At 37.9% G+C, this 24,622-nt stretch overlaps 1 protein-coding gene across 5 annotated transcripts in view; it reads right to left on the reverse strand.

Annotated features, from left to right (window-relative positions):
• KIAA0825 (KIAA0825 ortholog) overlaps positions 1-24,622 on the reverse strand; it is a 242,669-nt gene that overhangs the window by 4,263 nt on the left and 213,784 nt on the right. For 3 of the 5 annotated variants that reach the window (XM_077347603.1, XM_077347604.1, XM_077347610.1), the window contains one exon: positions 5,132-5,197. The exons of 1 other annotated variant lie outside the window; for it this stretch is intronic. In XM_077347603.1, the coding sequence (XP_077203718.1) occupies positions 5,132-5,197 (66 nt within the window). Of the gene's footprint in view, positions 1-5,131; positions 5,214-24,622 lie in introns of those variants that run through there. One more of the 5 variants, XM_077347609.1, reaches the window with a different exon arrangement.

Consider the following 24,622-nt stretch of genomic DNA (forward strand, 5'->3'; position numbering starts at 1 on the left):
AGGAGGTGATCTATGGCTGACATTGTTCTTTGCCTTTTGTCTGGTTGTTTGCTGAGACGTGACCTTAACTTTTCTAATGGAGGTTGTTTGAATTCTAGGGTTTAACTATCAGTAACTATTTCTATTGCCCACTGATGTGAGATGTTGCCTGTCCATGCCTCTTGAAAATGAAGTAAGTCTGCCCCCCACTGGTGGACTGTTGCACTCAGTCTTTTGACTGCTTGTTGTCCCGACATCCACTTTCCAAGCATGTTTGTTCTAACAGTGAGTGATACTCCTCTAACTTTAAAAAAAACCTCCTAGAGATTCTGGTAATTCCATGTCCACCTCTATCTCCTCATCTGTTATGAATTCAGTCTCAGGTTTTGTGGTGGTAGTCTCAATATCTGATGAATGTACATCCCCTCTATCAAGGCTAAGTCGCCTTTCCCTGGCAGCTTAGTAAGCCAGGAACATCTGGGGCAAGAGACATAAAAAGTATAACTTCTAGAAGGGGGGGGGAGGCAAATCTCTTCTGCCTCTTGTCTGTGTTTACATTTACTCTCTTTCTTCCTAATTTTATTTTGGGATATCCACACTGAGATCCACCCTGGTATATACCGACTTCCAAGGTGCTGTGTTATTCCTTGCCAGATCCCTTTTTAAAAAGCTAATTTCCTTTTCTGTGGATCCAGTATGTCACATGCCACCTCTTGATTCTTAGGAGGAAGTAGAATGAGATTTCACTTAGAACCATATTTAATTAATTTACTCACTATTCTAAATTGTGATTTTAAATGTTGTGTTTTATGTATTTCATCTACTATATTGTAAGCTGCCTTGAGTTCAGTAACAGAAAGGCAGCTTATGGATATTTTAAATAAATATATCCCACGTCCAACACTTTATGCACTATATCACACTGATTTAAAATTGCATATTTTGACACACGTTATTTAATCTAATGGGACTATGGCATTTTGAATAAGGAATAGCCTTTTAGAATTAGAGACATCTGGCAACCCTTGTTTACCCTTGATCTGTAAGGCAAGTTGATTTCAAATGAAATTAACATGCATAGACTAATCTAGATTCATATAATTTTTATTCATAGTCATAAAATTGCAGGCCTCACAACTATAACATCCTGAGGTAGACTTTTGGCTTCTCTGGTGTCAGTGGCAAATGCCCAAGGAACTGGGCCAGCCTTTCATCTCTGGCATCTGATTCTGCACTCCAGATTTTCACTTACAGAAGCAGTTCTGTATGCTGACTGACTGATGCTAAAATGAGCCATGTCACACATGCTCATTGACTCATGCCGTGCCTCACTACTCATAGCAGACTGGTTAATTCAGGAGTTTGTCAAACAGAACAACCTTTGCATTGACATTTCTTAGTATTATTCAGCACAAGAAATGAAACTGCTGGCACCAAAAAACAATATACCAGGGATAATATTTGTAACTATGCAATAAGTAGGTGGCATTCTGTTTTCTCTTTTTGTATGGAGTGCCTACAAAAAGCATAATGAGAATAGTCAGTATTGAGCTCAGTTTATATCCTGTTTATCCAATAGGCAAATATAGGTAGTAAACAAATGCCTCCACTGTAACATGCAGCTTTTGATCCAAAGCAAAATTAAAAAACATGTAAAGTGAGTGATGTCCAGAGGAAAAAGAAGATGTGAAAGTCTGTGTTTGTGGGTTGTTCCTACAACATAAGGTAATACTGCAACTTTTCCCCATACTACTTGCTTTGGGAATCGGGACAAAAGATGTGATGAGAAAGTAGTGTATGGGGAAATAGATAAGTATTTTAAATTTATGACTCAGACATTTTTCAGCACTACTTTGTTAATCTGAAAAATTTTAAATAATTTTAACTAATACAGCTAAAAGTTTTAAGAGACAACATTAAGACTATTGATTTTGGAAGACCAATACAAATACATTCTTGATAGATTATTGTAATCTTGGTAACCTTAATGTAAAATCTGACCACTCATTTTAAAGGTAGTCAAGGTATAAACTTTCAAGAGTCAAAGTTGTCTATAGGTGTCCATAATTGCAGTTGGTTCAGGAGGACTAATGGCTTTTCACTATCCTTTACTGAATTATAGCTCTTTTGCTGGTACTGTTCCCAAATATTTGGACACAATTCCCTCACCCCCACATTGATAAATTAATGCTTTATACATATTTTGTGATCACATTTGCCAACCTAAATAGAGTCTAGCCCTGACCTGGACATCCCAGGCTAGGCTGATCTTGGAAACTAAGCAAGATTGACCCTGGTTAGTTTTTAGGTGGGGAATCACCAAGGAACTTCAGGGTCGCAATACAGAGGCAGCACTGGCAAACCACCTCTGAATGTCTCTTGCCTTGAAAACCTCACAAGAGGTTGCCGTAATTCAGCTGTGACTTTATGGCATTTTCCATTCATCCATGGAACACTGGAGGTCTGTCAAGAGAACCTAGCTTGCTATTTAGGCTGCATTATATATAAAGTAAGCAAAAAGCATAACAAAGAACAGGAGTCAAGGCAACAAGTTATAATTACTGTTCCAAACTGAATAAAAAACATGTCTCTAGGTTTAAAAGGAAAGCAGGATTCAACACCGACAACTCCAGAGAGGTCCAGAATGGAACTTGCTTTTATTAGCATATTCAAAATGCATAATAATTATTTGGCACTTCACAGTTGGCACAAATTCAATGATATACCCGTTCAAGTCATATGAGTGAATTCATTTTGAAATATTGGCTCCATCAGCTGAACAGCCAACTTTAAACCTGTGTTATTTCAAATTAACAACACAGTGCCTTTCACAGAAGACTTCTAAATGTGTTAACTGGCATACAGCTTATTAAGGATGGAATTGGATTTTTGGAAGATTAAATTAAATTAAATCTGCTGTCCAAATTGGTAGTAGATGTGCTTGGGCCAAATCATGGGGCCCTTATTGAATATTTGGTTTATGACTATCATGTTGTACAAATGCTATGAAAATTTAGTACAGACAACTCTACAGTCATAACAATTTTATGATTTTGTCACAAATGATAGATGTAATCCAGCCAAAGGTTTTTTTAAAAAATCTGCTTTCATTTGGGAATGTGCTTAACTTTCTTATTGAAGTTAATAGAACTTAAGCGGTCTTAATTTTGGCAGAATCATATCCTACATAGAACACCAATGTCTTATCAGGAATGAGGACTGGGGATGGCAGAACAATTTGATAATACTATAGGTCATATTAAGGTCAAACTGAGTTGCTTTTCACTTGTAGTGTTATTCTTCAAGTAGTCCTCTGTGTAATCTCAGATATAAATGCATTGTCACATTGTAACTCAGCAGGTGTTTTTCCACCTATGCCAAGCTTAGATAGACCCCTACCTGGCCCCAGAGCACCTAGCCCCCGTGATCCATGCAAATCTGGTCACCTCCAGACTTGATTACTGTAACTCGATCTCCCCTTGATCCTGCTCTGTAAACTTCAGCTGGTTAAAATGCGGCTGTCCGGGGTGCTCACATGTAAGATTCGTGTTGCAGAAGCTGCTTTGGCTTCTGGTTGAATTCCGGATTTGGCTCCAATTTTGATTTTAATCTTTAAGACCATACATGGCCTGGGTCCTGCATATCTGAGGGACCGCCTCTCTGAATACATTCCTAGAAAGTTCTTCAATCTAGGAACACCAATCAACTAAGGATCCCAAGCTCCAAGAAAATACATCTGGCCCCAACCACAGTGAGGTCCTTTTCGGCTCTGGCTCTTGCCAGATGGAATTAGTTCCTGAGGGACATCAGGGCCCTGTCTGAACTTGCTATGTTCTACAGGTCCTCTCAAGCAGAGCTCCCCTGCTGGGCTTATGGTTGAGGCCAGAAAATATCTAAAACAAAATTCTGGGCCTCCCTCCAGCCGCTCCTTTCCTTCCAACTCCACCCTACATTTAACATCTTACTGACTGGAATTGCTATTAACTTTAGAAATTATTGTGGATACTGACTGTGGTTTTATCTGTGATTTTATAGTTTACTAGGGGTAAAGCCCATTTGTAAAAATGGGCAGAATAGGAGCCTGCCGAAGGATGAGTGGACCCCCAGAGGTGCATGGGCGGGAGGGTGTGGATGAAGAGTGGGGCCGATGTCGGGTGTGTAAGCCGCCCTCGGCCGGTCTCCGGTGCAAGTGGGTGGCTCGGCGGCGAGCAATCCGTAGCTGTGGCAGCCAGAAGGATGGTAGGCGTGGGGAAGGGAGCGACGGCTGGGCAGGCAGGCCTCCCTCCCTGGCCCGCGAAGGTAGGAAGGCAGCGGCCATCGGTGGGTGCACAGGTGGGCCCCCCTCCCCGGGGAAGGTGGGCGGTCCCGCGGGTGGAAACTCCGGACAACCCCAGTGGGCACGGGCTGCGGGTCTTAGGCGGTAAAGGAACAGGTCCATCGCATCGTCGGCGTGGCAGGCCCGCTCCTTTACCACGACCCCCCCACCCAAGGCAGCTGTGTGGCGGTCAGGAAAGGAGCAGGGCCGCCGCGTCCCTGTTCCCTTCCCCAGCGTGAAGGGATCTGGGCCGGGTTCCTGTTCGCCATTTTTTTAACTTGTTTTTACCAAGGCTTCCCCCTTAATTTAAGAACTATAAAAAAATTGCCATGTGGCCCTTGAAAACTAAAGCTAGAATCATGCAAGCAAAACAAAATGGAAAAAATAACATTCTGGGTATGCTGCTTTTTACTTGGAACAATTTTATGAGTTTGAAAATCCAGTCATTACACTTATTTGATTTCATGAGTGGTTGAGAAAGAAAAGTCTATTGTACAACTTTTTAAAAAGCTATTCTCTTTTAATTGCTTTTTGTGTAACCTCCTTATTTCCTAGAATTTTATGGGAATGTTCTCTTTGTATTGTGGCAGCGAAGCAGACTTCTGATAACACAGTGCCTTGTGTACCTTATGCAGTAATTTTTGAGGTAATTTCCTCACACAAAAGACCCAGCCCACATTTTTAGTCAAATGCTAGTCTATAATTTACTTTTGGCCAACAAATGAACAATTTAGTCTCATCTGTAACAAAAACAAACTAATTTCCTTTTATTTGCTTGATTTTAACGGTACTATTACAATATTATCCAACAGTAGAAGTATCATGCATATTTAATACCTTCCACAGATAAAGCTTTTTGGGGATGGAGGAGGAGGGTGAACTGACACAAGATGAAATCTGCCTCTAAGATAAAAATAACCTACATGAAAACACAGTTTCAGGAAAGGTAAATTATAAAGTAAGCATTTATCCAATCATTTTAAAGACTATAATTACACAGGCTATGCATCAAAAGACTTAAGAACTATTAAAAGGAAACATTTTAATTAAACATATCTTTATATGAAATTTCCGTAAGTGTCAATTGATGCTTTCAGCAATTTTTATGTGTTTAAAAAATGAAAATTCTCAAGCCTCTCCTGAATCTCCATTATATGAAATATCCCTGTCTCTGCCAACCTCTCTCTCTGCAAGCCTAAGAACACTATGCTGGATGTGCATCCCCATGAACAAGTGGGACTAACCAGAGCAGACTTGCTTAGGAGGGTTCCTCCCATACACAAATACTCAATATGGTGCTTTCATCAATTGTATATGTAATGTTTTTGAAATCCATATACGCCCTACAATTCTCATCCTGCCACAAACAAATGGCCTCAGACTGCCCCATAGCATTCTTTCCTACTCAGGAGACTCAATTGATACACACTCTTCAGTTCCCACAATTAAGGCAGCAGCAGTGCTACTTAAAATGGTGGGTTGAGCTAGCCCCAAGCCCTGTTCTACTGTACTTTAGTAGTAATCTGTCCAAGAACTCCCTGTGCTTAGTCATGTCTACTTTGTAAAAATGCCCACCACAGACAATCTTTTTCCATACTGTAAGTAAGAATGCTTATTCAATGAAGATGAATCCTTGTGGCAGCAGGAAGCCACAAAGACCGTTTACGCACTGGAGTTTTCATGCCAGACTGCAGGCTGGAGTTTTAGTCGTGGCAGGTTGCCCCACCTCTTCCTGAACCCACATGGGGGATCATTTGGTCCAGTATACTTCATCCGCCCCCGATTTGTGCTCCTGCACGGGAGCTGGGGCAGTAAAGTTCCCAGTGCATAAATGTTCAAAGAGAGATATGTAAATAGACCACCTGGAGCTTAATGTTAAATTTTTTTACTGTGGACTATCTGTTGAAATATATAGCAATTTCAGTGAAATGAACATAAATTTCCGGAAGGACACAAACAGTGGTGGTGGGGAAACCTTAAAACTAAGACAGCAGCAAGCTAAGTAATGCTGTGTCAGTTGAAACAAGTTCCTGCACATGTAGTGCCCAGCCTTCTGTCAGTGCCACTTTTCCAAACTGAGGCAGTCCCAAGCTGGGAGGATGCTATATTGACAGGATTGCTTGAAGTCCTTTTTCCACATGAGCTTCAGTTCCAATCTGAATAAGACATCATGCAAGCAGGAATTAAGGAGAACTCACAATTCTCATGTGACTATGTTAAATCTGACAAAGAGCAGGGAACCTACACCCAAACAATATATTGCATAATGTATGAATTTAAACTACTGCTGACTAGTGGGGAAAAGAGTAATCTATTAACTGTATGACAATATGTGAGAGATGTACATGCTTATGTCATCTAAGACTAGCTCCTCAGGCATGGCACTATGCCGCTTAAATCCTCCTTTTCTTTCTGTCAGCCCAGGGTACAAATTCATAGAAGGTAGACAAACTTCTCAGTGTATTTTTTCCTGTGTGTTCAAACATAGAAGGACAAGCTGTAGCACATTAATGTAAAAGAAACAATGCATTAGCTGCAGTTTTACTGATCAACACTTGTAAGACTTCATAAAGAAAAGACTTCACAGAAATAACTAGACCTTCTTGAACCCTCTTTGTGATTAATTAGAAAGTCTGTCTTACATATTTTTCTCTCAGGTGTAGTAACCTTGTAAGACCTTACCATTAGGAACTGATAAATAAATGCTTGGTTAAGCACAAACAGCTTGATAGGCAGTGAAAAAGAATGATGATCTTGGTTTTTATGCAAGACACTTATGCTGTCATTTTACCTCTGAGGATCAAATGATAGAAAGCAAGAAAAAAAATTCATGAAATACCATAAATGCATATTATTTAAACAAAAAAACAGTCTGTTTGACTATAATAACTAAAGAAAAGGTTCCAGCTTTGAAACTGAGCTAAGCAAAAGATTTTTAAAATAAATTTACCAAACTGGCTCTTTTAATACTGGAAATAAAGGTATATTAACATGTTAAACAATGCGTAAAAATGGGAAAATAACACTAAACTTTAATTTCTTTAAAGAGACTACAATTATCTAGTGTTTCCAGTATACTACAATTATTTTAAATGGGGTCAAGAAAAACCTAATGGAAATATGACAGTGTAAAATATAATAACTGTCAAATAGTAGAGATTATCTAGTATATATAACACAATAATTTTCCTCCCTAGAGCATGCAATGTGACAATAAAGAATTATAGTTGTTGACTTTTTTCCCCTTTTGCATAAAACTTGTAAAGCCATATTTTAAACTAATGTATCATCAAGATCTTTTAGTCAGTGAAATGGCTAGTAGGTATAATAGTTTTAAACAAATGCATTACAATTACAGAGCACAATCTAGAAAAAAGTGCCTTATACTGAGTAAGATCATTGGACTATAAGGTCAGTATTGTCCACTCTGACAGCAGCAGCTCTCCAGGGGGTTAGGACTTTGTGAATGACAATACACACACACACACACACACACACACACACACAGCCTGCCCTTTCAGCTAGAGATGATGATTGAACCTAGGACCTTCTGCAGGCAAATCAGATTTTCTACCACTGATATGGGAAAACCTTATAGGCCAAAGAATATTAATAACTATATGCTGTTGACCAAAAGGTATGGAGGGTGAGAGTTGCAAATGTTAGTCCAACAAGGAGACTAGCAAAGGTTAAGGTCAGCTTCAAACGCAAGATGAGCAGGGAGTTGCAACAGTTTCTGTAAAGAAATGTGAAATCAATGGTGGTGGAGCCAGGAAGCTGAAGAAAGGTATGGCTTAGAATTAGGCCTGTGGCTCAGGAAACATAGGAACATATGTTTGCCAGATGCATATTGCAAATGGATCCCATTCTGTTCAAAGTTGTGTAGAAGAGAAAATTCTACCAGATGCTTATTTCCCTATAATCACAGAATTTCATGGCACTGTGTTGTTGCTTTAGAAAAGAAGAACTTGTGAAGGAGTCCTGTTCAGGGAAGCGATCTTAAATTATTTCTTTAAAAGTATATTCTGCAAAAATGCTTGAGGCAATATCTCAAAAAAGTTAAAATAGGCTGATAATATCTTCAAATCAGACAAATGGGTAAATAAATAAGTCTCCACAGAACACTGGAAGGCTAAGGCATTCCATAATCAAGATTTCACACTTGAAAGGGCCATTTCTCTTTTTATGGCTCACAGCTTCTAGTAATGGAGGGATGCAGAGTACATTATCAAGTAAAGATCTTAACCGATATGTCCTCAACCAATACATGCCAAAGACTTAAACTTACCCCTACAGCAGTTAAAAACACTTTCCAATGTTGACTCATGAACTCTGTTAGCCAAGTATTTACATAAAGGCTGTAGAGGTGCCTCTCTCTGAAAGTTCTAAAGATAGAAGCCACTTAGTCGCCATGCTGTCAAGTACAACAGCTATAGCTGTGGATGGATCATGGGATCTTGAATCAATAAATCCCAGAATAATGATAGTTACTGAAGTGCCTGGGACTGCCACTTGAAAAGATCTGTGGATTATAGTTACCTTGGTCAGAGAGAAGACAATAGCACTAGCCCTGTTCCTTTGTTTAGCATCTTCTGGATGACTCTCAAAACTGGATGGATGAGTAAAAAGATCCTTCCACCAACTACTTGACAGAGTATCCATGACTCCTTCTTGTTGAAAAATGACCCCTGTGAAGAACCAGAGATTCTCAGGGTTCTCTGCTGATGCACACATACTTACTGATCTTGGATAACAACAAAGTATGAGCCCAGTGGCTCCTTTAAGTCCAACAAACGTTATTAAATATATAACCTATTGTGTGCTTACACACTTCTCCAGATATCTGAAGAAGGGTGCATACACTTTGTTGGTCTTAAAGATGCCACTGGATTCAAACTTTGTTCTGCTGCTTTGAAACAACACAGCTACCCACTTGAATCTGATCTTGGATCGGTTTGAATACCAATGTCTGAAACTGGCTCCATACACTTTTGAGTCAATCAGTCTTGATGCTCACTGCTCCTGCAATGTGTTCTACCTTTATGAAGCTGGTGCTCTGCACTGCCCCAAGTAAAAATGTAATTTCCTAGTCCCTTGAGCTTAACCTGTCTCTCCTTTTCTGTTCACATAAGCCTTGGCTGAAGGACTGTCTGTGCACCTGGCACATCAGGTGTTTAAATCAGATCTCCTCCTCCCATACTTGATCAGGTATCTCCAATATCCTAAGTACCTCAAGGAGGAGTTTTAAAAAACCTGTGAAAACAAATTGCTCTTCCACTGATGCAGCCTCTGCCTTTTCCTCTGAATTGTCACAATCCACTTCTAGCCCTTAGGCAGGGTTGAGAAAAGGCCTAAAAGAGGACTAGACTTACTGCTTCTGCAGCTAGGTGTACTAGCAATGCCCCTTTTTTGTTAGGGGATGGTTAATAGAGCGAGACCTGATAAATCAGACTTCTCCAGTTCAATGGAATGTTCCTTATGCTTAGAATTTCCCTGCCCTTATGCTGCTTGGATTTTTTGTGGCAGAGTTTATATTGTTCAGCAGACACAGAAACATTCAGAGATTGTTCCCCTACTATGATCTACATCTCTTGAGATAATAAAAGTCTTTAAAAGATTACTAGAATGAGATGCGCCATATCTCATGACAGATTAGAGTTTCCAGTGTAACATCTCCTACAATGTAAATTGGAAAAGTAGTTCACCCTGATGTGACAGACAGATATTTCTCCTTATATCTGTACTCTTAAGATCCCTGTTCCATTGGCTGAGAAAGTGTGCATACACACGAAGTCTCACACCTTGAATAAATCTTTGTTGGTCTTAAAGGTGCCATTGGACTCAAATTTTGTTGTATAGTCCTTTGTTTTGCATCTATACAAGCTTGTAACCTTTGACAAAACTTACACTAATGTCATTACACTACCAAAAAACAAAACATCCAAGTAAACAACACTATTGAGCTAGTTTTGGTAGGCTAGAAGATGCTGTAGTATTCCTGCACAATAGTGTAATCATTGGCACAAACATCCAATTAATTTGCTTCCTCTACATGTTTTCACTGGCCAAGATGCAAAGTGGAGTAGTGTACTCAGTCATAATCATCCTCCACAAAGGCTGGAAATGTTCCCTTTGAGCTTCCAATCATTATGCTAGCTGAAGTGGAGACAAGCCCATTGACAAGTGAGAATGGCAATAATTTATTTTCTATTGATGGCTTGTGACAAATCATTTTGGAGCTATGGCTGCTTACTGTGGGACTCCACGAAGGAAGACTGTGATGGGCAGAGATGAAACCCTTCACAGTTCATTTAGTCCAAATGTAGCCACCTGGGTGGTGAATTGGTTCAACATAATATCCCAGGCATTCCTGCACAAAATTAGATCACTAACAGGCAAGCCATATAGGGGTTCCCTTAAAGCATTAATCATAAAGGTTGAGCTGTCAACATGCAGACTTTAAAATTACAAAACACAGAAAGAAATAAAATGTAGCCATGTCACATATTCCAGAATGTAATTACCATATATAATTCAAAGTACAATGGAGGGCTAGTAAGACAAATACTGAACTTTAAAGAGCCAAGGTGAACTATCACTACTTATAAAAAAGTCTCTAGGTTTTTTATAAATATTAATTAGATCCAGCTACTTGAGCCTACTCCTTTGCTATTCAAATTAAATATACTTCCCCTACCAATTCAAAGAACATTTCAAGGTGTTTTTTTTTGGGGGGGGGGGGTTTGAGGTGGAAAATTCCATTATAAGTACAATACTAACATATTATTTTTCAAGACATAAGGTTTTGCTGATTAGGCTGCTTTAGTTTTTCCTTAAGTTAATATTGATTTTTTAAAAAAAATCCTTATATTTCAAGTTTAGAATATGCATTTTGTATGTAGTTTATGGATAACATTTGCTGAAGTACTCTGGCATCAAACATTTACAACTAGGGGCAATTCCTCTAAGAGGAGGGCTGATTATGTCATTTTGTGCTATATTTTTTTCTGAGTAACTGCAAAATGGTTAGAAACTATCTGTAATTATTATAATAAATATTTCTACAAATCCAGCAGTATGTACTTATAATTTCATCTTTCTAGCTACAGTTTGGGAAGCAAGCAAAGCTTTTAGCAGAAGAATTCTACTAGTAGCTGCTGCTTTAAAAAGTGAGAGAATAACAGAAAAAATCCAGAGATTGGAACAAGAACATAAAGATCATAATGAAAAACACTAGTAGAGATGAAATAAGTAAAACAATTAGATATGTTAGAAGTAAAAGAGATACAGAAAACATTAAAATTTCTAAAGCAAAGATATTTTGAACATGTGAATAAACCTAGCAAATATCTGGCATATTGTTGTAGGAAGGAAAGAAGTGAAGATGTAATAACAGGTGTAAAGAAAGGAGACCAAATTACATATGTAGGGGGGAAATAGAAGAAAAATTTATCAGTGTTTTCTCAGGATGATTCAAAAAGAAGTTGTTTCAGAAGAATAAGAGAATATTTCAAAGACACTCCAATCATATTGTTTATGTCAGATATAGCAAATAATTTTTAAAACGATAAAAATTCAAGAAATCTCAAGCAATAAAGAACATGTAGAAGAATAAAGCACATTAATGGTATTATAAAGATAGTGAAGCAGTATTACTGATACAGTTACAAAAAGTTATGAATGAAATAAAGGGGAGGAATACAAAACCCTCAACATGGCAAGAGGCATATATAGCATACATAATATATAACAAGGTTAGCAATGCATTGCTACCACAGTTTTATACAACTATTTCTCCATTGAATGTAGACTACATTTTTTTGCCACAATAATGGCAGAATTTTTTTTAAATGCAAACCAAATTTAACATACTCCAACCAAACAGGTTTTATACCAAAGAGGTACATAGCCCATTACTTCCCTCCCTTCCTTTTACAAACCGGGCAAACATCTGGTTGCTCTCTTATTTATAACAGATAATATATGCTGTATAATAGATGTAATTGAATTTCTGAAAGAGAAATGAAAGTAAGCAGCATTTCTATTCCTAAATCCAGAGAAAGCATTTGACATCTTAATATGGCGTTTCTTATTTAGTGTTTTACAAAATATGGGTTGTGATCCTCAATTTTGGAGCTGGATGTATGAAATATACTCAAACCAATAAGAATTAAGGGAATAAAAGTGGATGATGCAGAGTTCACAAGGAAAAATTATGCAGATGACATCACTCTAATGGTCTAGAATCCCCAGGAATTCTTGCAATATGTAATTGAACATACTGAAGAATTTGGATCCCTATCAGGCTATAAAATTAATAGAAAACAACCAAAAATAATGAATTTTTAACACAACAAAAAGAGATTATAAAATGCACAAAGAGCTCAACAATCTATCACTGTATATACTCGCATATAAGCCAATCAGCATATAAAATGAGGCACCTAATTTTACCACAAAATCTGGGCAAACCTATTGACTCGCATATAAGCCAAGGGTGGGAAATGCACCATCATCATAGGCTCTCCCATCCAGCCTCCCCCCCAACAAATACAGAAAAGTCAAGAGGATGAATAGCTGCTGGTTTTTGTTCCCCGTTTTTCACTAACCAAAGGAGTCTCAAAGTGGCTTACAATTGCCTTCCCTACCAAACTGGGAGAATGGAGAATTAACTTTTAAAGAATTCACTTTTGTAAGAATTAACTTTTTAAAGAATTAACTCTGTAAGAATTAACTTTTAAAAGAAATACAACCCCAAGAAGAAAAGGCAAACAATGCTGCCCCCTCAGATAAAAGAAGAAACATTAGGAGAATGAAACAGTAAATCCCAAAGCACCCCAAAACTCACCCATTTTCCCCCATATAACAGTTTGGAAGAAGTGATTAAGAAGAGGAAGAAGTGAAGGCAAAAGAAAAAAAAATATATCAGAGTCCCTCAGTCAAACTGTTGATGTTCTACAAGCTGCTAGAGCAAACTCAGCTTGCAGTACACATTTGCAAAAGGCAATGCAAGAATTGGCTGGTTGGAGCAGGCTTTTATTTCAATTATTATTTCAATTATCATACCCGCGTATTATTTCAATTATTTCAATTATCATACCCGCGTATAAGCTGAGGAGGGCTTTTTCAGTTTGAAAAATGGTGCTGAAAAACTAGGCTTATACGTGAGTATATAACGTAAGTATTTGGGGATAAATTATCAGGTAAAACTGTAATATTTTTAAAAATAACTATCAGAAAAATTAGATGTGAATTCAAAAAGATTTATTAAGACTGAAACAAATTAAGATCTCATAGCTAGGAAGAATCTCTACAATTAAAATGAATGTGTTGCCGAAAATGCCACCACTGGAATGGTAGAGACAACAACATACATTCACTGTAGGCAGGGAAAGTGGGTGCTGGTGTGCTGCCTAGTCATCTGCAGGTGAGACTGAGTGGAGGACGCAGTCATGAGAATATTTGCTGTTTGTGGGTCAGCAACATTTGGAAAGCAATTTCACTGATCATGAAGACAAGACATATGCGCTGCCACTTTGTGAGTGGTCACATATGGAGATGTCTAGGGCTCATTCCACAAATATTGGATAATGTACTTTCAATGTTACTGTTCCATGATTATAGATGTCTAATTTCTGCAGTGTCTTAGCAAATGCAGCTGTCCAGAGATTTTTCTTCTCTTTTTAGTGGCCAGCACATTCAATCAGCTTTACAGCTTTACAGGTGTTTCAGCCCAACTCTTATATAGGATTCCCACATGGATCCAAAAGTTTAGGCCCAGTATGGAAATCATCTAATCATCTTTTCTTTGAGCACTGTTTGGTACTCTCGGCTGTTTGGTACTCTCGAACGTCTGATACCCTGTATGGCCAAAGGACCTGTCCAAGTGGACTTCAGGTCCTGAAACTCTCATGCAATCAATCTGGCCTTCCTCGTAACATCCTCCCAGACCATTTTAATCTCTTATCTGGGAAAGAAATTTACACCATTTAAGATGTTGCCAAATATATTTCAGCTGCTCTCAACATCTTAACCATCATTGAAATTGAGCATTAGGCATGGATAATCAAAGGCAAGTATGTTAATTTTCAATTATTTTAACTTATGTTATTTTAAAATATGTACATTTTTTCTTTTAAATTTAAAATAATATTCCATTGTACTTTCAATTTTTAATTTTTTCCCCTAAAAGCAATGTGCTATAAAACCCACATCAAACCTCAGTTTAAAAGATGTTGTAGTTTCATGCATAGTCCAAAAACTATGGAGTTGATACTTTAACTTTTGGGCCATGTAGGCAGTATACACTGTACAGTCTTAACATTACAGGCTTGCTTCCTAGGCTCTGTGGAGCTATACTTTCCTCATGCTTTTGTTTTTTTACATCTTTTTCCTAGTTGATATCCACATCTTCCTATAGTCATTCCATATTATTAACATAATATATACCAGAAACTGTACTTTTATTAATCTGTTCCCATGTTAACTGCAGCATGCCAAACTTATATAATTCAACCATTTTACACTGAATTTCTGCCCCTGAAATTTAGCCATACAACATGCTTCTCTGGGTAGATTCTTCATGCTAAACGTCAAACTGATGATAAATCACTGGATTTTATGATGAATAGACTTTTCAGGCATTATAATAATATAACAGTGAACAGCCAGCCTGCCTTACCTATATATCCAATCTTGCAGCAGTGTTTTATTATGTATTATAAAACTATGCATGGACAGAACTAAGCTTACTTTTTCGGAGGGGAAATGGCTACACACAAAAATAGCTCATATAACAGAGAAGCAATAAGCAATTTATTCTCTTACTTCAATCTTTAGGCTAACCATATATTTGGTCAATAAAACTGCATGCACTACAAAATACAATAAATAAAATGCTCATAGGCAAGAAATGTAAAATTCTTGCACTGTTTCAGCTTATTGACAATGAATTGATGACTGCCAGTTTTATTTAGTACATTTACAAAAAGGATTTAGCAGACTGACTCATAAATATCTGCATTTCTACAGAAATTTACAATTAAATAGCCTGTCATAACCATCAGGATCCTTCCAGTGCACAATGTTAAGAGCTTCTGTGCACTCAGTAGGATTTAGTTTGAGATTCTTCATGCCCTGCAGCACCAAGCGTACTGAACAGCAGGAGATCCCCTGGAGCAGCTTCTGGTGCACCCAAATAAGTTGCAAGGGAAACTGATGAAACCCTATCACATGCATGGAAGTGCTTATGCCTGTGAATGGAACCCTTTTGATTCTAACCTATATATTTAGACTCTGCAATAAATAGTTTAAAACTGAGAATATTTTCAGAGAGTCTATGAATAAATTTCATAGTACTGATTTTCTTACATATGTAATTTCTAACATGCAATTAGCCCTTTATGGAATGGTATTTATTTATTTATATTTATATACCGCCCTCCCCTGAGGCTTATCATGCATATCACCAGCTACATATTCTACATGAGATTTTAAAAGGCAGTAGTTTCACACATATACAGTTTTAGAACATTCTATAGTTTTACATGGATATAACACTACTATGAAGTGTATGAGGAAAAGAAAGGGATGGGGAGTAGAAAACATTCAGTTGCATGGGATTAGGACACCAGTATAAAATGACATTCGCCCTAAATGCCAGATCAATAAAATATATCCATGTCTTTTAGGTAAAAGGTAATTGCCCTATATGTTTACAATTCCTTAATTACTTTACTTTGCCAAAACTAAAGGCCATTATAATAATCTGGGGGTTGAATTAAGTTTCAGGAGGAACCTGAAAATTGTATACTCTTAGCATGTTCCATTTAGCATATTTAATAGATGTAAAAGCTCACAAGTGATGATATAAAGGATAATTTACGCTTGCAATGCATTTTTGTCCAATTAATAGATTGCCTGTGTGTTGCATATTTTGCATGACAAAAGAGCAGAATATTAAACTGCCATTCATAATGAAAATGCACTTTGCGAATTAGAAGTGCCGAAACAGAAATTTTTCACCCTGTTTAGGAAATAAACAGTCCTTAACCAATTAAACTGCATTGTAATAATTCTATGATTTATTGCAAGTTGTTTAACTTTCAAAACTCGGCTAACCCATATTAAGGTCACAATCCATCATGTCTTGCTTGGAAAGCCAGCAAATAATGGCTGTTGTATTAGCTGCTTTTGATGATAGTATGAAAGAAGTATTAGCACTTGTCAACAAAACTGCTTACAACATAACATTAGCATGCATGGGCTGCTGTACCTATTTATTATTCTGGCAGCTTCACACATATTGTTACAAGCTTATAAAACATTTTGTCGGTGGAAACCGAATGTACACTGTTTGATTTTCTGATAGACTGGCAGCATAAATGTCTGGGCTGACTTAGTTTAGTTTAAGTGTAAATAGAGACACAAATTCTTCAACCTGTTCTCTTATTGATACTGAAAAGTGCTGAATTATTCAGCATCCAACTCTTCTGTTTGTGTCTATCACAGTTATCAATTACCCATCAGTCTACTTGTCAAAACAGAATGGATTAATCTGGTTGAAAACAAGACAAATAAATGGATACTATAACAGGGGTACAGGGTTGCCAAACTGTCAAAGGGAAATCCAGGCAATGACATTTGCCGTCAAGAGTGGGATATCTGGCTTAAGTGAGCAAATGATTCTCCTTTACGAGCCAAGAATGCACTTAGCTTACCATGAGTAAATTAATCTGACTACTAATGCCTTGCCAGTACTCATCATATAATAGTTAAATATGAGTTTCTGTTCTGTTGCTCAGTTGTTTTTATGCTCTTACACATGCTATGTGCTTTAAATAATAAAAACTGAGTGTCTTAATATGCAATCAGTGTACATGAAATGAAAATTATTTGGGCCAGTTTGTAGGTTTCAGAGGACAGAAATCAAAGCATTATTTTACAAAGATGGAAAATGGGAAGCCATCCAATCTAACTTGGGGCAACTCAAAAGTCTTCCTTGGCAATTCTCTAAAAGTGTACATTAGTGTTCAAATATTCTCAGACTAAAATCATCTGATCTGATTTCTGAAGGGAAAAAATTGATGTTCAATTTGACAGAGAGATCAGAGTCAAGATATGGATTTGTACAAAGGGTTTCTTTCACTAAAATTATATCAAGTAATTTTCCAGATAGGTTTAAAATAGTCATTTTTTTCCTCTGAGACCACAACAGAGTCAAAGAGATGTGGTAAACCAGCAGGTTATGTACATTTGCATTTGTATGTTAATATTTTACAAATAATGTGTATCTATTCCACATTTGTTTCATGCAGATTCTTTTGAACTCTGCATATTTAGTAGTGTTGTAGGTGACATATTTTCTACATCATATGGTAAAAAAAAATTATAAGAGCTTCCTTGCTTTCACAGTTTTTGTTCAACCAAAAATGAAACTGACATGAAATTGACTAACCCCCCCATGCTGGCAGGGGCTCATGGGAATTGTAGTCCATGGACATCTGGAGGGCCGCAGTTTGACTACCCCTGCTCTAAATAGAAGAGTATCACTGACAGTAATAATATTATATAATGTTTACAATAATGTTTACAATGTTCCTATGAAGATAAGCACAACTACAGTAGTGCAAAGAACACTGGCATGACTCACACACCTACAGAGAAAGCCTATGACGGCTCCATATCCTATGTACACTTACCAGATAGTAAGCCCTAATGAACACAATAAGCATGCTTTGATGGCATACTACCTATCAACTCAAATTCCTTACCAGAACAAAAGGTCAAAAGTAAAATCAGATTTCCCCTCCCTTTTACAAAGTAATGAATTATTTGCATAATATTGTAAAGTTACCAAAATTTTGCTGACCCTGAACTAGGGATGCCAGTCTCTGGGAGGGACCTGGGGAATTTTGGACCACAGACATCAGTTCCCATGCAGAAAATTGATGTTTTGTGGGATGAATTCTATGGCATCATGCCTCACTGAGGTCTCTGTTCTCCCCAGGCTCCATCACCAAATCTCCAGGAGTTTCCCAACCTGGATCTAGCTACCTTGCTCCCAATCCCCAGCCTGTAACCAGGGGGGAACTGGCTACTCTACCTCAGACCTGTATCTTTAATACCACCTTATTCTGCAAACAATATCAAATCCTTAATATTAATCTTCAAACAAACTACAACAAAAACACCTTAATAATTGTTGAAGAACTCAGTGACCCCTTTCAATGAAAAATGGAAAAGAAAAACCCTTCAATTGATCTAACTTCTAAAATGTTAATTCAGTGAACATGATTTGTAATATTTTAAAACTTACTACATTTTTCTTGTTACGTTTAGCACATGCCAATTAAAAACAACAACAACTTAACAAAGGGGTAGACAAGCTTTCTGACCAAAGTGCCAAAAACACTTTTTCCTATGAAAATATTGGTGTGTAAGATGAGCCAAGAATTGTACTTTGCTAAACACATGGGGAGTAAGCTGAGACTCAGCAACCCAATGCCCTAGGAGTTGACCTCTCAGCTGATATCTATAAACGTCTATGACGTAATGACCTGCATAAGCCATGCTCACTGCCTTCTTCGACATGAGTGGCCCCAGCAGCACCACCAGTACCTCACGAACTCACCTCAGTTGCCCAGGTGAAAAACTAGTCATGTGTGCTGAACCCTTCATTGTTTGGCAAACATGGTGGAGGTATGTTGCTTGATAACTGGCATTAAGATTTTTTTAGAAATGTATGTAAACATCAGCAATCCAGACTTGCTGAGGGTGAGAATTTTATAAATTCCTCATAACTTAGCATGCAGAAGGTTATGCTGTCTACCTTATATATGTTTGTCTAATATATGTTTATATATGTTTATATATGTTTATATATGTTTGTCTCAGTTACCTTCAAGGCCATACGCGGTCAGGGCCCAGTGTACCTGAGGGACCGCCTCCCCGCCTATGCCCCCAAAAGAGCTCTGCGCTCTACTACCACCAACCAGCTAAGGATCCCTGGCCCTAAAGAAGTCCGTCTGGTCTCGACCAGGGCCAGAGCATTCTCTGTTCTGGCCCCTACCTGGTGGAACGAGCTCCCAGAAGAGATCAGGGCCCTGACGGAGCTTAAACAGTTCCGCAGGGCCTGCAAAAGGGAGCTCCTCCACCAGGCATTTGGCTGAGACCAGACGTAATCAACAGCGACCAAGGGTCCCTGCTCCCCCCCACCCCCCCTCAGAATTCAATAAATAAACCACCCCCCTCAGAATCCCATCAATAAGCCCTGGACCTGTTTGTAGTACTATATTGATATACCGTTATATTGTGTTGTTATTTTGGTTACAATTATTAGTTATCAGTTATACATGTTACAGACTGTTTTATGTATTGTTCTCTGTTATGATGTAAACCGCCCTGAGCCTCCGGGGAGGGCGGTATATAAGTATGATAAATAAAATAAATAAATAAATAAATAATTCTGACACAGAAATATATCATGCTTGGATATTTAATATATATATTCTGTACATAATGTAACATTTATTGTCAAAGTATGTGCTGTTTTATCAGGTCAAATGAGAAGGACAATGTGGACTTATTGATTATAATATGTAAGGCTGCAACATCTTTATAACACAGAAAGCAATCCTCAGTAGATTTGTGCAGAAACAAGTCCCCTTTTATTCAGTGGGGCTTATTCACATTAAACTGTTTTGAGGATTGCAGCCATAGGTTTTAAAGATACTCTACCAAATTCTGCTGTTTCACAGCAATTTACAGTCTATTATTGTTGAGGTTATTTAAGGCTGTCACATGCCCAGTTACACTATGACTGTTTACGCACTGGGAACTTCACTGTCCCAGCTCCCAGGCAGGAACACAAATCAGGGGTGGATGAGGTGCACTGGGCCAAATGCGCCTCCTTGTGAGTGCAGGAAGAGGTGCCATGACTTAAACTCCAGCCTGCAGCCCAGCATAAATGGTCTTTGTGAAGTCTTTCCAGGGTCTTAACCGGAACTTTTTCTCCAGGCTTGCTATTTACCTGCAGCTTTTTACCTATAAACTCAAGACGCTGATTCTGATGTCTTCTTAGCAGCATATGTGTTCTATCACTCCTTCACCAAAAAATAGAATCCTGCCTAGTAATGATCACCTTCTGAATCTTCTGAAAAGCACTGATGTTCTTACCAGTTTATCTCTAAGGTAGCCTTTCTCAACTTTTTTACCATTGGGAAACCCCTGAAACATTCTTCAGGCTTCAAGAAACCCCAGAAATGGCACAATCATGCAGTATATGGTTGGGAAGCATAACTGTGTACATACCCACCCAGGGCCACTGTCCTTTCCACTCCATCCAGGCCCCTCGTTGGCAATTTTGGAAGGAGTGGGTGGGTTTATATGACTGTATAAGTGCATATCACCTGATAAATGTTTAATTTTTAAAAAAATAATTAACTTCAACCCATTCAAGATACCCTTCCAGGGCCATCAAGAAACCAAAGGGTTTCATGAAACCATGGTTGAGAAAGCCTGCTGTATGGAGTAAAAAGAAGTTTCATTTAAAATTAAACTAGCCAGCCTGGAATTATAACAAAGTCAGCCATTCCTCTATTTATCATTTAGATGCAATATACTCTATTTTCCAGTACAACCTTAAACAAACAACATAGCAGCAGTTGATATAGACTTCTTCACTTTACAGTAATTTATCAGTACAATCATCCTCTTGACTTGATGAATAATTATTTGAAGATTCAAATATTTGCTTAAGAGAAATTGGTTTTGTTTACTTTAGCTGTTTAAACAACCTATTTATACTATTATTTATTTAAATTTCTACTGAATTTCCCCTGAAAAACTGGGGAGCAGGGAACATCACCAGCTTCTACTTCTTGTGGTTTTGACCAAATATTAGAAAAGTTATTCTAGTTTTCCCCACTTTGCTTGGTAAAATGTTACATTTTTAACCCTTTCGTTTTTCTTTTCCATTAGCAGTGGCAGAATGCCTTGGCTGTGCTATAATTCAAAATGAAAAACAAATTCCAAATAGAAATTTTAGGAAAAACTGTAGATGAAGCAACCAAGGAAAGTTGTTTTAATTATATTGCTCAGGAACTACGAAGTATATAGAAAGCTACTCTAGTTTGGTATATGGAAGCTCCCAGAGTGTCCTGGAAGTCATAGAAGAGAATGGTCTCAGTGACATTTTAATTTAATCCGCACTTATGCATTCAAGTTTGCTCTCTTTCTAAAGAAACCTTAGAGATAAATATGAATAATAACTCATCTATTGCTATAACAAAATTCACCCTTAGGTCATCTTCACCATAATGAAAGATATTTTGAATGTATACTTTTTAATTTGTTTTAAGCATTCTTTAAAAAAAATGTTACTTTCATTTAAGATAAAATCTTCATTCCTATCCTGATTTGCTAGAGATAAACAGATCACTCAACCGAATATTCATGTTTCCCATTGTTTTGGTTTTGGCACTTCTGTATCTAAAATCATAGGTTGCTACAACAGTGCACACAGAGCGATCACGTTTGTGAGAGAAGTTGAAGTCCTGTTAATCTTGTAATTTTTGGTTCTACAAAATAGTTGAGCATTGGTGACCAAGATTGGCTTTTGGATCATATACATTCAAGCAATTCTCAACTATTAAATTAGTGTGAACATATCAATCTCATCTTTGCCTAAATCTGAGCCACATTAGCTGTGTTATATCTGCTAAATTAGATCATTTCTGAGATCTAGTGAAGCTTGGTAGATATTTTCATATCTTACATTAAATCAAAAAATACCACCCTCCCTCTAGTTCAAGCACTTTTTTCAATATGAGAGCTAGACATAGGAAACCGTGCCCTCCTTTGGAAAAATTTGCTTAAACTAATGGCTTCTCATTGCCCTGACATCATAAACATTCTGCTCACCTCTCTAAAAATAAGACACCCATTATGGTTTGCAGCCTTTGTATCTTGTTATAGTATGCAAGTATGGCTGCCTTGAATCCTCTCCTATAATCTTACTTGACAATATAACAGGTATATACTGTTAGTCTTTGCAAAACTATCATCTTGTTTAAAAACTGTTTATGTGGAACAAGGGAGATTAAAATTACTGATGGATAATAATATTAACTTTTGGATGAACTGCACTAGTGAATATGTCCTTGTCAATTATGGCAAACTAACCTAACCCCACAAAAATAAATGGATACAAATCCATTGAACAATATTTTCCTGGTCTTTAATTATGTCAAAAAGAATTGCTCATGGCAGCATAGTAATTTTTGGTTATCCATTATGTAGCACGACTGCCAAAAAAATTAATGTTTACAAAAGGTACGGTACGGTTAACTCATGTCAGTACAATCCATTTGGTTTCTTGGATAAGAATTATTATAATATGCCCATATATGTTAAATCTACTAATGTTATAAATGCTGGATTTACTTCTCAAATTATCCAAATGCCTGTCAGTGCCAATGTGAAGTAATGGGGAAAGATTAGCATGAACAGAAGCACACTACCACTTTTCTGTCTTTCTCCTATTGCTTATAGCCAATGAAAACTGAATTCTTGATTTTAACATTATCCCCCTACCTTTCCACAGGTTGTCATCCCCAAACACATTTTTATACACAGACTCAGTTATCCATGATACAGTTTGGTAATGTACATGTGAATACATACTAATATTATCCCCTTATCCCATGATAACACTACTGCCAAAAGCAGTGCAAGGGAATGAGCTTTCTTCAAGTAAAATTCCATGTCCAAGATCCCCCCCCCCCACTGAGTTTAGTGAATACCAGTTGTCAGCAATTGGTGAGAATACTCTCTCCTCACTGACCATTAGGAACTCCAGGCCATTTCATAGGAATCTGACAGTCCTACTATGTACTTCATTTATTACAGATGTAAAGGTTGGGAGTGGGAAATTTTGCTCATCTTCCACAAAATTCTCTTTAGACAGTGTCCTGATTGGTTGTAGGAGGACAACAAACCAGTGGCCTAAATTACCTATGAACGTAAACTACCCTGATAGAATCATAGAATCATAGAGTTGGAAGGGGCCATACAGGCCATCTAGTCCAACCCCCTGCTCAACGCAGGATCAGCCCAAAGCATCCTAAAGCATCCAAGAAAAGTGTGCATCCAACCTTTGCTTGAAGACTGCCAGTGAGGGGGAGCTCACCACCTCCTTAGGCAGCCTATTCCACTGCTGAACTACTCTGACTGTGAAATTTTTTTTCCTGATATCTAGCCTATATCGTTGTACTTGAAGTTTAAACCCATTACTGCGTGTCCTCTCCTCTGCAGCCAACAGAAACAGCATCCTGCCCTCCTCCAAGTGACAACCTTTCAAATACTTAAAGAGGGCTATCATGTCCCCTCTCAACCTCCTTTTCTCCAGGCTGAACATTCCCAAGTCCCTCAACCTATCTTCATAGGGCTTGGTCCCTTGGCCCCAGATCATCTTCGTCGCTCTCCTCTGTACCCTTTCAATTTTATCTACGTCCTTCTTGAAGTGAGGCCTCCAGAACTGCACACAGTACTCCAGGTGTGGTCTGACCAGTGCTGTATACAATGGGACTATGACATCTTGTGATTTTGATGTGATGCCTCTGTTGATACAGCCCAAAATGGCATTTGCCTTTTTTACCGCTGCATCACACTGCCTGCTCATGTTTAGTTTACAATCCACAAGTACCCCAAGGTTACCTAGAAGCGTATCCCCCATCCAGTAGGCATGTTTTTCATTTTTCTGACCCAGATGCAGAAATTTTTCTGACCCAGATACTGATAGGCCATACCTTCTTCCCCTCAGTGCCTATGTCTTATGCCCTGCTGTGTTAGCTTGCCATCATATCCACCAAGGATTATGCTGTTTAACATTAAAATGAATCTCCCAGTGCTTCAAGAACTTAACATTCATGCTGTAAGAATCTTCAGTAAGTGTATTTAGGATGTTAGCTATGTTGTTTTCATGTGCTTGGAACCTTCACTGGAACCGTACTGTTTTTAAACTTTATTCTTTAATTCCTTTAGAATAAAGCCTATGTGTCTTTATGGTATGTGTTTCTGTGAGTTAAATGGTCCTTACACAGGGTAAGCTCAGTTATGTGATCAGAGGAGTGTCTTGTTCCAGGGTCGTGGCAGTGAGATTGGTGAACATTTCACTCAGAACAAGACAGGGTAGCCTTAACATTATAACCCAGCAAAATTAGTATTAAGTATTTGTATCCATGCAGGTGCTTGCAACAGAGGTACAACATCAACGTCCTTATGGCCAGTTGAACAACACAATCCCAAGCATTTGATTTACTATGCTCA

This window comes from Paroedura picta, chromosome 7 (genome assembly GCF_049243985.1).
Source record: "Paroedura picta isolate Pp20150507F chromosome 7, Ppicta_v3.0, whole genome shotgun sequence".
NCBI classification, from domain to species: Eukaryota; Metazoa; Chordata; class Lepidosauria; order Squamata; family Gekkonidae; genus Paroedura; species Paroedura picta.